General features: G+C 45.3%; 1 protein-coding gene across 1 annotated transcript in view; it reads right to left on the bottom strand.

Annotated features, from left to right (window-relative positions):
- Window positions 1–13,087, bottom strand: part of Enpp6 (ectonucleotide pyrophosphatase/phosphodiesterase 6) — a 95,212-nt gene extending 82,125 nt beyond the window's left edge. The window contains exon 1 of the mRNA XM_005362587.3: window positions 12,809–13,087. Within this exon, the coding sequence (XP_005362644.1) occupies window positions 12,809–13,049 (241 nt within the window). The 5' untranslated portion in view covers window positions 13,050–13,087. The remainder of the gene's footprint in view (window positions 1–12,808) is intronic.
- Window positions 13,088–14,807: the final 1,720 nt, after the last annotated feature.

The raw sequence follows: 14,807 nt of genomic DNA, 5'->3' as shown, positions 1-14,807 counted from the left end.
TTGCTCTAGGAGGAAGGTAAAGCAGGCATCATGGCTTGCAGGACCTGCTATGAAATGAGAATGTGAGAGCTCTTGGCAGAATGAGGAATTTCAACAGGAACAAAGGATTCTGGAGCTCACACCACAAAGAACCGATGAACGAACGCTGCAGGGGGAAATGCCTTTACCCTGACTTGAACACCAAGCACTGTGTGGTCTTCTAGACACTTCCACTTCCTTCCTTACCTGAATCTCATCTCTATTTCAATTTGCACGCTCTGGGAATGAGAAAAGAAGCAACAGCAGCTGGGGGATGGTTAGCCATGCAAGAGCACAACACAGCAACGATGGAGGAGGGGGAGGAGGGGGTTAGGCAAAAAGGCCAGGAATCCCCGTGCTTCTATTTGTCATCTCAAAATAGATCCAGACTTGTCCCCAATTCAGACACATGCACTTGGTGGGCTCACACTCTTAACCAGCTCTTGGACCCAAATCTTGACCCTGCATCTGTTCTGTTCAATAAGACAAATACACCAGACCCTTTAGAGAGCTTTCTGCATTTTACCTTTGGGGATGCTAAATGCTAAATTTACCTCTGGGAGGAACCTGGAACAGTCTGGGATACCCAGGTAGGGGAGGCAGGGATGGCAGGGATCTGGGGAGTGTGTCTGGTGAGTGATTGAAGAATACAGTATTTGAGGTTTTCTCCAAAACGTCGACGTTTGTTTGAGATTTTTGCCTTCAGGCATTAAAGCGGAATGTTTTCTCAGGTCCCGCTGTGAAAGTCAAGTTTAAACATTCAGATGTTTTCTCACAGAAAGCCAGACATGCTATGGAGCCAGAGAGTGTATTTGTTTGGTTTGTGCAGAAGAAGAGAACAAGCCCCAGAAGTCCCTTCTGCAAACTCTGGGGGGTGTCTCAATCACTACACCCAAAGATATAGGGACTTCAAGCCACTGCCTCATTTTCTCAGCCCAGAATCCTTGTCGTGGACCATCAGCGCCACAGAGATACTGCAAACAGCTTTCTCTGAATGCAGGAAGTAGGTCAAAGTGAAATTGTTGTAATCATAACGAATATTGCAAAACGTCCTGGATTGGCACCCCCCCTGTCTTAGTTAGGATTTATATTGCAGTGATAACTACACCATGGCCAAAAGCAACGTGGGCAGGAGAGTTTATTTCACCTTATGGTTCCACGTCATTGCGGAAAGTCAGGGCAGGAACCTGGGAGCAGGAGCTGATATAGAAGCCATGAAGAAAGATGTGTGTTGACTTCGCTCTACATGGTTTGCTCAGACTGTTTTCGATAGAACCCAGGACAACCTGCTTGGGGTGGGACTATCCACTTCAGTCATTAATCAAGAAAATGCCCTACAGGCTTGTACACAGGCTAATCTGTATAGGTATTTTCTCAGTTGAGATTTCTTCTTCCCAAAGGACTCCAGGCAGTGTAGAGTTGACCTAAGACTAGCCAGCACACCCACTCCCCAGGCTCACTCTGTAACTCTTAAGACTCTTCGGGGAGCTTCGCCACTAGACTTCTGACATCCACAACACCTTTGGCACACACCTGGCAGTCACTAAAGCATAGCTGACAATTCCTTCAGATGCAGGACTAGCGAGAGAGAGTGGCTTATCCAAATCCCAGCTAACTGTGGCAAGATCGGAAAAAGAGACTTGGCTTCAAACTCCTATTCCTGAACCCTCTCTGGTCTACCGACTTGCCCCATAGGGGTCACTCTAACCAGGCATGCTGTGTTGAGTGTTCAAGGCTACTCATGGCTGAAGGTGACTGGTGAGTACATCTGGTCCAGCCCATTTACAACCCAAGGCACATAGATTGTGTATATTCTTGCTTGTATACATTCTCATGACTACTGATCCTTCCAAAGACACCAGAGGCACTTCCTCTCAAAGACACCCAATGGGGAGTTTTTTCTTTTCGGACCAAGATATCCAAAGGATTCCAAACCACAAGTCCATTTGTAATTCAAGCATGTGCTGCTCTTTTTCTCAATGTTTACTGACAAATCACTCCAAGACCTGACCATTGGAACTTCTCTCCTTGTTTTCAAAAGGGCTGAAGATATGTGTTGATTACAATTAAGAAAAGTGTCCAGCAAGAGTCAAATAGTACCCACGAGACCTGAGCCTCAGCCCTGCCCCAGCTTCCTGCCCATTGAGACTGTGGAGACAATGGCCCTATTCACCCAAGGAGACTCTAAAACAAGAAACACGGGTAGGTGAAAGAAACGTTAACTTGCTGAGTCAGGTGCCCCCCTCCCCCAATTAATTTCAAGTCTGCTTTACCCATTTTTGGGGCACAGAATTTCAGGATGAAGTGGGTCCTGAGAACAGAACAGTCTAACTAAACTCCCAAAAGCCCTAGGAAAAGGCATGTGGTCCCAATCAATCAAAATTGAGCAAGAGCAAGCAAGACCAGGGCCATGGTTTGTAGACCACAAGGGCTCCATTTGGAGCAATCTTCTGGGGGGTTAAATAGGCCTGCTGTTACTGTATTCAAAATCTTTCATCACATTTTAAGGCTTCACTCCCCACCCCACCACTCCCTCCTGCAGGGAGCGGGTTTACAGCAAGAGCTCCCTCTTGGCTCCGTGGAGGCCAAGAGAAATATGCTTTTTGAGAAGTGGCACTTCAGTATGGAGAGGTCATTGATGGGAGCTTAAATAACGATGCGCCAGGAGACATTATTTCTTGTAAACACGTCGAACATGCTTTTTCCTCTTCAAGGCATGAGTTGGCGAGAGCTCTTTAAGGCTTCTGTTGCTCCACACTTTGGTTACCCAGTGTGCTTCCAGAGGCTTCCCCGGGGCTCGTTACAGAGACTGTGGTTTTACTCTGGACAGGGGGGTGGGGGGAGGTTCTTAGGTGTTGGATGTACATTTGTGAGAATTCTTCTCTCTCAGATGTGTGGAAAGTAGGGAGAACACGTCTCGGCCTTGGAAGCTACTCAAGCCCCCTACCCTTTAATTCTTTCACACCTGTCCTTCAGTTGGTCAGTAACCCCTTCCTCAAAGGTAGTCTTCCAACTCAAGTCTACTTCGCAAAGAATGGATGTTTAAGGCTTGTGGGGGGGAGAGGGGTGGACTCACTCACTCTATTACCCTCCTTTGGGTTCTAAGTCTTCCACTAGTCACACGTGCTGTATGCAAATTTAAAATAAATTTACAAATTCCTCTCTCTGTATCCTGCTGGTCCACACCTAAACGCCAGGTGTGTTTAACCTCTCTTCTTGCCTTCTTTAGATTTGCTTCTTTTGGTCTAAGTCATGGCCCTCATTTCGCCCAACTCTTTATTGGCGTTTTTTTTTTCTTTAATTATCTAACTTAAATTTAATTTCCTACTTAAAAGCCTTTTGGCTTATCTTGTAATATTTAATCCTACACCTGGCTTCTCTATGAAAATGGTCAAGATCCCTGTAGCTCCCAAGGACACCCACTTCTTCCCAGGTCCAGGCGCCTGTCTGCACACTGTTCAATTGAGTTATTCTGTTTTCAGCTTTAGGATATTTCTTGTTTTGGTCTGTGGTGGTTTCAGTGAGAATAGTCCCCATAGACTCGAGTGTTTAAATGCTAGGTGCCCAGTCAGTAGAACTAGGATAGGATGAGTAATTGCCAATCAGTCGGTCAGTCCCTCCCTGCCCCTCCCTGCCCCTCCTTTCCTCCTTCTTCCCTCTTTCCCTTCCTCCTCCCTTCCCACTGCCTATGGATTGGGATGTAAAGCTCTCCAGTACATGACTGACGGCTCCCCACCATGATGATTTAACCCTCTAAAACTGTAAGGAAGTCACCAATGAAATGCTTTTCTCTTATAAGAGTTGTCTTGGTTGAGGTGTCTCTTCACAACAATAGGACAGTAACTGAAGAGCCTGTTCTTTCATTATTTCACTCAGAAATCAATCTTCAACATGCTAGGTGTCTTTGAAATCCCCTTCTCATCTAAGCTTGTTAAATGCAATAAGCTCTACAAGTTTCTCACTGTAGCTATATAATTTTCAATGTATTTGTGGCACATGGCATCAAAGTTAAAAACAATCCCTGGCCCTCCTTATGGGAGGATTGTGTAGCTCACTATTGGCATCAAGCTTGGCATTGTGATTTATGTCAGTCATTGAAATGTGAGCCTCTGTAATCTGTGCCACCTCTGAGCAGAAATTTTGAACACACTGCATTATTCCACTATTTTCTCTTTCATGCAAGCATCTTGTCTCTTCTAGAAGACAATTTTATTCAGTGTCGGTTGTACCGCTCCCAATGCATAGGAAAGCTGAAGCAGAGTTAATTCCGTAAGTTCTGTTCGTGACTGAAAAATAATGAATCGTGTCTCTGGTACTGTTTGGATTTGCTTGTTACTGAAACGTAACTTAGATTGACCTTACTGATAGGTTGTAAATGTGTACAGCTGTCACCATGGTAATTTAACTCTCCTCTCTCTCTCTCTCATTCTGTCTTCACAGTAAACTTATTGGCTGATTTTTACTTTGTCCATCCTACTGCTAATGAAGCAAGCAAAAGAACAAGAGACATTAAAACCCAAGGCTGAGCAAATTCTAAAAGTCAAAATAGGGCAAATCAGATTAAATTGTGTGGAGGTCTGAATGAGAATGGCTGCCTAGGCTCATATATTTTCTTGCTTATTCCCCGGTTGGTGAACTGTTTGGAAAGGATTAAAATGTGTGGACTTGTTGGAGAAGGTGCATCACTGGGAAAGGGCTTTGAGGTCTCAAAAGTCCATGCCAGGTCCAGACTCTCTCTGTCTCTGTCTCTGTCTCTCTCTTCCTGCTGCCTGTGGCCAGAATGTAAAGCTCTCGGTTACTTTCCAGCACCATGCTGGCTTCCATGATGTCATGCTCCCTGACACGACAATAACGGGGTAACCCTCTAAAACTAGAAGTAAGTCACCAATTAAATATTTTTTTTAAAAAAAATAAATAAGAGTTGCCTTTTTCATGGTTTCTCTTCATAGGGATAGAACAGTAACAAAGACAAATTGCATTTTTGTAGCAAATCCTTCACTCTTGCCACTATAGCAAGTATTACAGGTATCCTTCGAAAGCACATGTTCTAGTCCCCAGTCCCTACAGATGTGGTCTTTGTCCTAGTTTCTTTTCTGTTGCTGGGATAAAACACCCCGATAAAAGCAACTCAGGGGACAAAGGGTTAATTTCAGCTTGCAACTCCAGGTCACCGTCTATCATTGTGAGGAAGTCAAGATAGGGACTCGCATAGCTGCTCAAGTCACATCTCACTTAAGAGGTGAGAAAAATTAGTGTGCACATGCTTGCTTGCTTGCTTATACTCAGGTCAATTTTTCTTCTCTTGTACAGCCCAAGATCTACTGCCTAGGGAGTGATGTCGCCCACAGTAGGCTGGGTCTTCCCACCTCGGCTGGTGTTAGGAATCAAGACAACCTCAACCTCCCATAGACATGCCCACAGGTCAACTCAATATAGATGATATCTCACTGAGATTCTCTTCCCAGATGATTCTAAATAATCCCGAGAGGACAACCAGAGCATCACAGCCTTTTAAACTTTGCAAAGTTATTGTGATATCATCAGAGGAGTTTCCAGTTCCACAAGGATGGAGCCCATATAAGAAGAAAAGAGAGGCAGGCACAAACAGGGAGAATGTCATGCGACAGCAGAGTCAAAGCTCTTAGGACCAAACAACACCGAGAATGATTGGCAATAATAGAAGCTAAGAGAAAGGCCTGTGCCAAATTTACCCTAGACCTTCAGAGAGAGAATAGCCTTGCCGCCACTTTAATTTTAGACTCCTGGCCACAAAGGCTGTGAGAGAATAAACACCCGCTGATGTAAGCTGCCTTATTCAGAATCGTTTTATGGAAGTCCTGGGAAACTTAAAAAACTACCAGTGTCTTAATTCCTGGGCAGAAATTTCCAGAAACTCTCGCAAAGTAGGATGGGGAATGGATATAGCCTATCTGAAACCCCATAATTCTTCCAGAGACAACCAAGTGTCAGTCTTATGTGGTTCATTTACAAGGTCATAATGGGGTAGCTTACACAGAAGAGCTTTGTTTCTCAAGTTCAAGACCCAAGTTCAACAGGGTTCATTCCTCTGAGGCTTCCCTGTGAGGCTTGAGATGGTTTTCTCCTCTGTGTGGTCTCACAGGTCTTCCTCTTAGACCTGTCTGGGTTCCAATCTTCTCTTTATGCATAGGCATAAATGATATTAGATTAGGGCTTGTTCTAATTTATTTATCTGAATTACCTATGCAGGAACCTTCTCTCTTAAGGGCCACATTCCAGGGTATTAGGGTAGATTTTAACTCATGAATGTCACAGTGGCTACAGGTCATCTCGAGTCACTATCTCATGTTTATGAGTATCTAAGGACCTTCTCATGATCCTAGAATGCACAGAATGGCCACAACAGTAGTGAGGATTGGATCCCAAGAATACAAAAATAGCCCCAAAGACTTCTGAAGTAGCCAGCTGTATCCCTAAATCTGACCGCCAAGACTATACCAAAATAAGCCCATCCTTCTTCTTTCCAGTTCTCTGCATTGGTTCCAGATTCTTTGCCTTGTTCTGTGTCTTGCTGTTCCATCTCCCTTCTTGGCTTTAGAAATCTTAACTACAACTAGATTCTCCTTTGGGCTGTGATAACTACTGACATCATGGTTAAATTTCCTACCCATATCACATTCTCTTTGATCCCTTCCTTTGGCACAACCCCTTCTACCAGGAAATTCTCCCTCTAGCCTTCTGGTACCTCCAACCTTACAATCAAAACTGAAAGATACATTTTGAGATCTATAGCTAGACATGAACGTGCACCTACACAGCTCTCGATTGCTTTCATATGATCATGAGTTTAGCTTTTTCTCCTTATTAGGAACATGGACTCTGGGGTTCTGAATGTCTGAGTCCCTGGGATAGTGCTTCTTCACTGTAGCAAATTTTATTTGGGAAGATAGAAATAAGTACATTGGTGCTCTGGTGGAATGGAAGACTAAGGATCGAGAGTGATGGAGGAGGGGTCAGTTATTCTACTTCAGATGGCTGGGAAAGATGCATCTGCTACCAGGGCTTTGAAGAAGAAGTCAGAAAAGGCAGAGGAATAGTCTTGGAACTTTGTGAGTGCAGGAAGAAGTAGGCAGTTCAATGGATCCTGACACGAGAATACACCTGGTTTAGCAGGGTACCGAAACGACAAATATGAACCAGCCTAGGGAAGGTAAAACAGGAGCAGGCTGGGACCACTTCTGTAAGGGCTTTTACTTGGAGTGACCATGGAATCTCCTGAAAGTCTTGACTGAAAAGTGACACAGACAGATGGATGTTTCCCAAAGACTCTCTGGTTCTCTCATGTGACTATAGGTCACAGGAGGCAGAAGAGCCAGAAGAGGGTAGCGGTTCTAGGCAACCACGGAGGTGGTTTCCACTGGGCACTGGCAACGGAGGTGGAAGAAACACAGGCTGGGAATGTGCCCTGAAAGCGCAGCACACTTGGGCTGTGAGAGAGAAAGATCAGGAAGATGAGGAAGAGCCAGGAGAAGGGGTGAACAAAGAGGAAGTAGAGAAAGCAGAGGGGGATGCGCTGGCACCAGATAAATCATCAACAACGGGGAGCAGTAGGTATGCCAAATGCTAGTCCTGGGTAAGAGCCTTGAAGTAAAGAACGGAGCCTGGATCTCTAGGATGGTGCTAGTGAAAACAGGAGTTTAGGGGGTTGGTGTGAGAGTAAGGGACAAGAGTCAAAGGGTGCCCAAGTACAGAACAATTAATAGTGGAAGTATTTAAATCTGAGAAGCTTAACATCTGGGGTTCACGGTCTTGTGTCAGTGCTGAGGTCTAGGGCGGAGAGGAGCCAAGGGTGTTGTCTCGTTCTCCCTGGTGCTATGGGTGAGTAGAGAGAGGTTCATGAACCTCGTGCCCTAGCCCCACAACGGCCTGAATTCTGCAAAAGCCTGTGAATGTGTGCTTTTCTCAAAATGGAATTGCTTGAGTACTTCCTACATTGATTCCCTTTGGTCCAAGTTTGGTTTTAATCTACATCAGGGATTTTCCTAAAATTGTAGGGAAGCATGTCTCGTCATGCCGTTCGCTACTCCTAGAATGCCGTGTCCTTGATATCTGGCAATAATTTATATCGCATGCAATTTCTGGGAGTGTGGTTGGAAGCACACTGGCACAGAGACTAATTGGGGCAGTTCACCTGGTTTTTGCTTTCGTTCCCACAAAGGACTTAGAAAGCTCCATGACTCGGGCTCTCCTGCTAAGATTCTGAGGTCCTCAGAGACACCACTCAGCCCCACCCCTCCCTGGCTTCTTATGTGCTGCTTTTCAGGGCAGAGATGATCATGTCAAGCACATTTTCACATCCTGGCAGAGGTTTTTAAATGAAGCTAAAATTCTAGATTGGCTTCTAGACTGGCTTACCAGTTACTGAGAGGGATGTCTGGGACACTTCAACTTCTTAGCCAGGAGTTTCAAAAACTTACAAACAAGTGTTCCATTGGCCTTAGTGAAGCAATGTTATGTCACTCTGAATAGCATTTTCTCTGACCCATGACCTGGACTGAACAGATCACTCTCCTTTCCAATATTAATTCTATGGGAAATTACCAAGTCAAATGTGAAATTGCCTGCCAAATAAACTCTCATTCTCCAGAAAGCTCCCCAGAAAAACAAACTTAAACAGAATGTGCTCTAGCCACGTATACACTGTGTCTGCATTTTAACTAATATTAACTTGATCCACGCACACTGAACTTCAGAAAGATTAAGGAAAAAGGCAGATACAGCAATGGAAGCCATACTTCTGCCTGTTCTCTCGTTCAGATCTAAGCTTCTCCGCTTTCTCATAGCCAGGCAGAGAGGTACACATCTGTGATTCCAATAGCAAGGAAGGGGGTTGAGGCAAGAAGATCAGGAGCTCAGAGCTAACCTGGGCCACATGGCTCAGTCCCAACAAAAACATGTCTTCGTGCACCTATGATTAGAAGGAAATTCTCCACTCTGTCCCTTACAGCAGGTTAGGAAACTACTTCTGGATTCTTTCTGTCTGAATCAGTCCAGTTCCTCCCCCCCACTCCACAAGCTCACACCTAAATAGAATACCATAGCAAAATACCTCAGGCTGAGTGCCTTAAACAGTAGGAACTCATTCACAGTTTGGGAGCTAGCCGTTCGCGCATAAAGAGACACCAGACTTGGTTTCTCCTCAACTTTGTCATAACCTTGCCTTTTCTCTATACACGCCATACACCAGGTGTCTCTTCTTCTTCCTCATTGTCTCCTCTTCCCCTAATTCTCCCCCTCCTCATTCTTCCTTTCTCCCCTCCTTCTCCCCTCCCCCCCTTTTTGAGATGTGGTTTCTCTGTGTAGCCCTGGCTGTCTTGGAACTCACTCTGTTTCGAACTCATAGAGATCCACCTGCCTCTGCCTCCTTGTATTAAAGCCTTCAAGCTCACAACACATCCTGGTATATTTTACAATAGTAGTAGGTATCTAGTCTCTGAGCGGCTCTTTTCCTCAAGCGCAGTGTAAACCTCCTTGGTGAAAACCCTTGTTTTAAGACTGTGATTATAGCAATCAATTGATTGATCTTAATCACTATCAGAATTTTGTTTACAAATGTCCTGTGGGAAACGCCTTGGTGGGGGTGATGATCCACACAGTGGCTTCTTCCTGATAGATGGGGCAGGAGAACCCCTAAAGTTTCTTAAAAATAAGTTCGTTTATTTATATTCCATTGACTGTTCTCAAAAATTCTGTCCCTAGGGAGTCTCAGCCATTTGTTAATGTCTATATGAAAGCCTCTCTAGAAGGCTGTATTGATCTGGCTTTTGTTGCTATCGTGGAATGTCCAAGGCTGAGAGCTTTATAAAGAAAATTAGCTTGTTTGGTTTACAGTCCTGGAGGCTGTAAGTCCCGGATTGGGTAGTTCCCTTGATTTGGTCTTTCTTGAAGTCTTGATGGCACTTGGCATCATGGCAAGAGAACACATGGAAGAAATAAATCATATCTCACGTTAGAAATCCAGAGAACATTCAAGGACCAGGCTCAAGTGTCTATGCTAAGTCAATCTTGTGAGAACTCATGGGTTCCATGAGACCTACGGTAATTTCTCTCCTGAGAGCATGTCCCTGCAGTGTCCTAAGGGCTTCCTGGCAGTCTTCACCTTTGAAAGCTTCCACAGCGTTTCTCAGCCTAGCTACATTGAGGACCAAGCCTCCAGCACACAAGCCTTGTGGGACACACCACAGTTAAACAATATACGGGGGGGGGCAGTCCTAACATCTCGGACTCCCAGACACCACTCATTTCCATATCTGCACCTAGTAGCACCTACCCAGGAGGGGTCTAGACCTGGCAATTTATCTTATTTTATGCTACGGCTGAGGACACAGAGGCTGAGGGCAAGAAGACAATTGTCAAAGTCCTTCCTGGAAGGGCTCCAAGTAAGTTCTTCTGACTCCAAGGTCAGCCATGTTTTCCTTCTAATAACCCATTAGCCCTCATTATGTGAAATTAGAAATATCCCATGCAACGGAGTAAACATAGTTTCTCTTGTGAAGTCTGAGAAATCCAAACAGCCTATCTTTTGGTACCAAGTGACCCACCCCACAATTCTGTTGGCTTATAAAATGCTCAAGTCCTATGTTTAGATAGAATTCTCACTGGATATATTCTTCCTTCTATTTAAGCGCAAATGGAATCTCTCAACATCAAGTGGAAAAACCGTCTAAATGCGTCCTTCAGTCAGCTACAGGACAGTGGAATGATGTAAGTGGATTTCATGGTCTGAAAATTCTTCCCCGAAACCACGGGTTTACTCCTCAGGTGTTAGATGAATCATGCCCAAAGGCGTCTGTGCATAAACACGGGTCTGGCTGGCCACGCTCCATCTAGCATCGCCTCTAAAAGCAAACAGAAGGGCAGACTTTCCAATCAGATCATGTATTTGCCTGAAAATCTATAGACAGAAGGTATGTGTGGCCTCTTCCTCTGACTAGCCTTAGTGGCAAAATTAGGGTGAGATCTTTGTGTGCTTGGAGCGATAGTCTCTCCCCGTGGGATAGCGTTCTCTCTTGAGAATACTGGGACACAGAGCCTGAGGTTGTAGCACATGCATGGGATCACTTAGCCCATATCCCCTAGAGATCCAGAGCGTGGAAAGAAGGTGTGTGTTTGCTTGACAGAAGCTTCATGAAAATTCATCCTTGTGCCATGTCGGGCATGTGGCTCTGGAAAACAAAGTCCAGCCACATCACTGGCTGCATGTCTGTGTGGGCTTGCAATAGGCCCTTTTGACGGGCTAGAGTCAGACTTGATAAACTGGATTTTGTTCATTCTGCACTGCAATTGAAAAAAAGCTGCACGTGGCAGCTTATGAATTGTGTCTCCCAGCAGGCGCTGAAAGACAAGTGGAGAGGGGGTGGCCAGTGTGTGTGAAGCCCCCCTGCAGAATCGGCCTGGGGCATACAATAACATCTATGTGTAGCCCAGAAGCCTGCAGACTGCTTCCAGCGAGCGAACGACCACGGGCAAGCAGGCCGAGGGAAGGTCAGAGAAGCTTTTGTTAACTGTTTATCTTAGAGACTGGTTTGTCTGTAAGGGGGGGGGACAAACAAAGTCCTTGCTTGTGTGCGGCAGCCTAATTTTTTTCTCCCGCATATCTCCATTTCTAGTTTTTCCAAAGTATCTATTCCCTTTAATTTGTGGAGTCAGCTCAAGGTGAGTTTGTGTACACCTGGGGCAAGACAGAAATCCCAGGGTGCTCAGCCCCTTCCTGTTACCACCCTTTACTGAGTTACTCCAATAGCCGGAATGCACAGCTAAAGACACCAGTACCATGTGTTCAGACTCCTTTGGCTTTGGAGTTTTGTAAAGCTATCTAATGAGATATCAGTTCTCAGGTCTTGTTTGGCAATGTCATTTCAAAGTTCTTCCTGAGTTCAGGGCAGGTAGTGAAGTCCCGCCATGACTGCATGCTTAGCCTCCCTGGATAGCTGGTTGGCAAAAGAAAACCCCAAACTTTCTGGACACCTCTTGCTGGTTTTGCAAAGTTAGATGAGCAAAACAGAAGCTGGGAACCCAGCTGCAGGAGCAGGAAGAGGCTGTAGGATTTATCACGCGGAGGCTCAGTTTTCTGGAATCACCTTTGGCATTCTGGCAATCCTAGACAGAGGGAGGTCATCTTTAGCCAAATTCACTTTTCCCAGAGGAGCAGCTGGAATTCTATCTGCTCATTAGGGGTTGTGCTTACTTTTTGCCATTCCCCTGTCCCTCGTTTCATAGATGGTAGGCAATCTTAATTCCACAACAAAAATGATTCGTCTCTGTATCATGTTACCTGGCCCAAAAAGGCCAAAATAGAGAGTAGAGAATACTGGAGCATGAACTAAAATGTCCCTTCCAAGCTGTCTAGAAACAAGGTTCCCTGCCTGGGCATAACTGTCACAGTTTTCCCATTGATAAGTCAGTCTGCAAGAATCCAGGCATCAGCAAAAGGACAGAGGGACTTGGTGTGGATTCACGGAGCCCTGTCCATCTTCTACACCTGAACTTAGAAAATGCAATGTTATTTTTTTTTAAATCTCTGGAACAAGCAACAATAACCACTTTAAAAAATTTCCAACTTGCATCTATTGTTATGGTCATCTCTTCTGTTTATAGACAATTCGAAACAGTTCCTTGGGAGGACGCTTGTGGCAAAACACAACTGTGACAAAAGGAAAGCCTTAGCTGCGACCATAGGTTCTTGCCTGTCTTTGATGCCAGAGAACAGCTGTGCCCTCCCCTCCCAGAAGTGGACGTGGTAGGTACTCACCTGTCATTAGAGTGTAGTAATTGGGATAGGAGAGGCTGGGGAAGTCTGGAGTCAAGTAATCCACTTTGACTCCCCTGCTCACAATCTCTCTGAAGCCAGGCAAGGATGCCAGGACCTCCTCACTGATGTAGTCTGAGCGAAAGCCGTCCAAAAGAAACACCAGGAGCTTCCGGTGAGCAGAAGCTGGCCAGACCAGGCTGAGCCCAAACACCAGCAGGACAGCCCCGAGCTTTACTGCCATGCTGCCAGGGGCCTGTCAGAGCTGGCTGGCACCACTGTCCCCTGTGAAGCCCAAGGATGGAGAGCCTGGAGCTGTTCTCTTGTCTAGGGGCTGGACCTCGAGCTGCTGCTCTTCCTAAGCCAACTTCACTTGCGGGGATTTAAAGGAACAGCACTCCATTTTTTAAAAAACGTTCCTGTTCACCCCTACCAAGTCCAGAGACTGACCCCTTCTGCACAGGCTGTGCTCTCTGACACCCTAAAATTAACACGAAGGGAGAAAGCAAAACCTCGTTGTTTTGGTGAACGGTCTATAAATATAAACATCCGCGAAGAGGCGAAGGCTTGGAAGATGACAAGGTCAACACCTAAATTTGCAATTGTGCTGACCAAAGGGAGGAGCTGGGGAGAAGGGAAATCTTTGAACTTGTGCTGCCTGATTTAAACCTTCTGACCTCTTCTCTTAATCATTCAGTAACCCCAAACTCTTAACTTAGAATATAAACTAGAGGGTGTGAACATTTAGGCGGGCTCTGGTGAGCTATGAAGTCCTGTCACAGCCATAGACTTTGAAAACAAATGACTTATCTAGGTCTCTTCTGTTGATTTTTGTCTTCATATGCCCCGAAATGCAATGCTATTGTTTTATTTTTCAGATGCAAATAAACTATTGGTGCCTAGCACTCACCTGGAGGAGGCATTGCTAAACAGAGATGCTACCAGAGGAGCCAGAGAGAAGATTCTACAGCTGGATCTGAAGAGGTCAGACCTAACAGGTTCGTCTTGGGCAGCATTGCCCACGAGGCTGAAACAGAGATGGAGGATGCCACTTTAACATGGAAGAAGAACTTGAAACAACCAAGCAAGTCCAACACAGGAACAAGTAGTCAGAGGAGCCTCCCCCAGGAGGAGGGCTAGGAAGGGGAGAAGGTATAGGTCCTCTAGGAGATAGATGGTCAGGACGAAGTCCCCAGGTCACAGGAACTCTCTACAGTGTTTCTTCCATTTGGGGCAAAACTAAACAATATGTTTATGTAAAAGCTCATAAAATATGTGTAGCTACAGAAACAACTTAGAAAATATTGGGTTGTGTTGGCGTTATAGGGTGGCTTGGATCCTGAGGAGCTGTGCAGGCATGGTCAGCCTGCGGTCTCCCTCATCTCCACAGCTCTGACCAGCTGCTTGCCTTCTCCTGCTTCACCGTTCCCTCGTGTTGAAAGTCAAACCTTCACATGGCACCACGGATAAAAAGAAATTAGTCATCCAGGCGGTGGTGGCACACACCTTTAATCCCAGCACTTGGAAGACAGAGGCCATCGGATCTCTATGAGTTCGAGGCCTGCCTGGTCTACAGAGAGAGTGCCAGGACAGGCTCTGAAGCTACACAGAGAAACCCTGTCTTGAGAACAAACAAACAAACAAAAAGGAATTGGCCAACTGACATTTCAGTTGACTCGGACAAGAATGAAACTTTTTTTCTCCAATGAAAGAAAATGCTTTTATAATTAAATCCACTTTTTTCTTTTTAAAAATAGAAAAAGGGTAGTTTATTCTTAATGTGTATTAGTTTGGAAACACAATTTTATTCTTGCTTTGTTTTTCAAGACAGGGTTTCTCTGTGTAGCCTTGGCTGTCCTGGAACGTGCTCTGTAGACGAGGTTGGTCTTGAACTCACGGAGATCTGCCTTCCTCTGCCTCCGGAGTGCTGGGATTAAAGGTGTACACTACCACCACCTGGCTATCCAATTTTAGTCTTATCTATTTGAATAGTAATATATTG

This window comes from Microtus ochrogaster, linkage group LG7_11, assembly GCF_000317375.1.
Source record: "Microtus ochrogaster isolate Prairie Vole_2 linkage group LG7_11, MicOch1.0, whole genome shotgun sequence".
Lineage (NCBI taxonomy): Eukaryota > Metazoa > Chordata > Mammalia > Rodentia > Cricetidae > Microtus > Microtus ochrogaster.
This window is presented reverse-complemented; position numbering and strand designations above follow the sequence as displayed.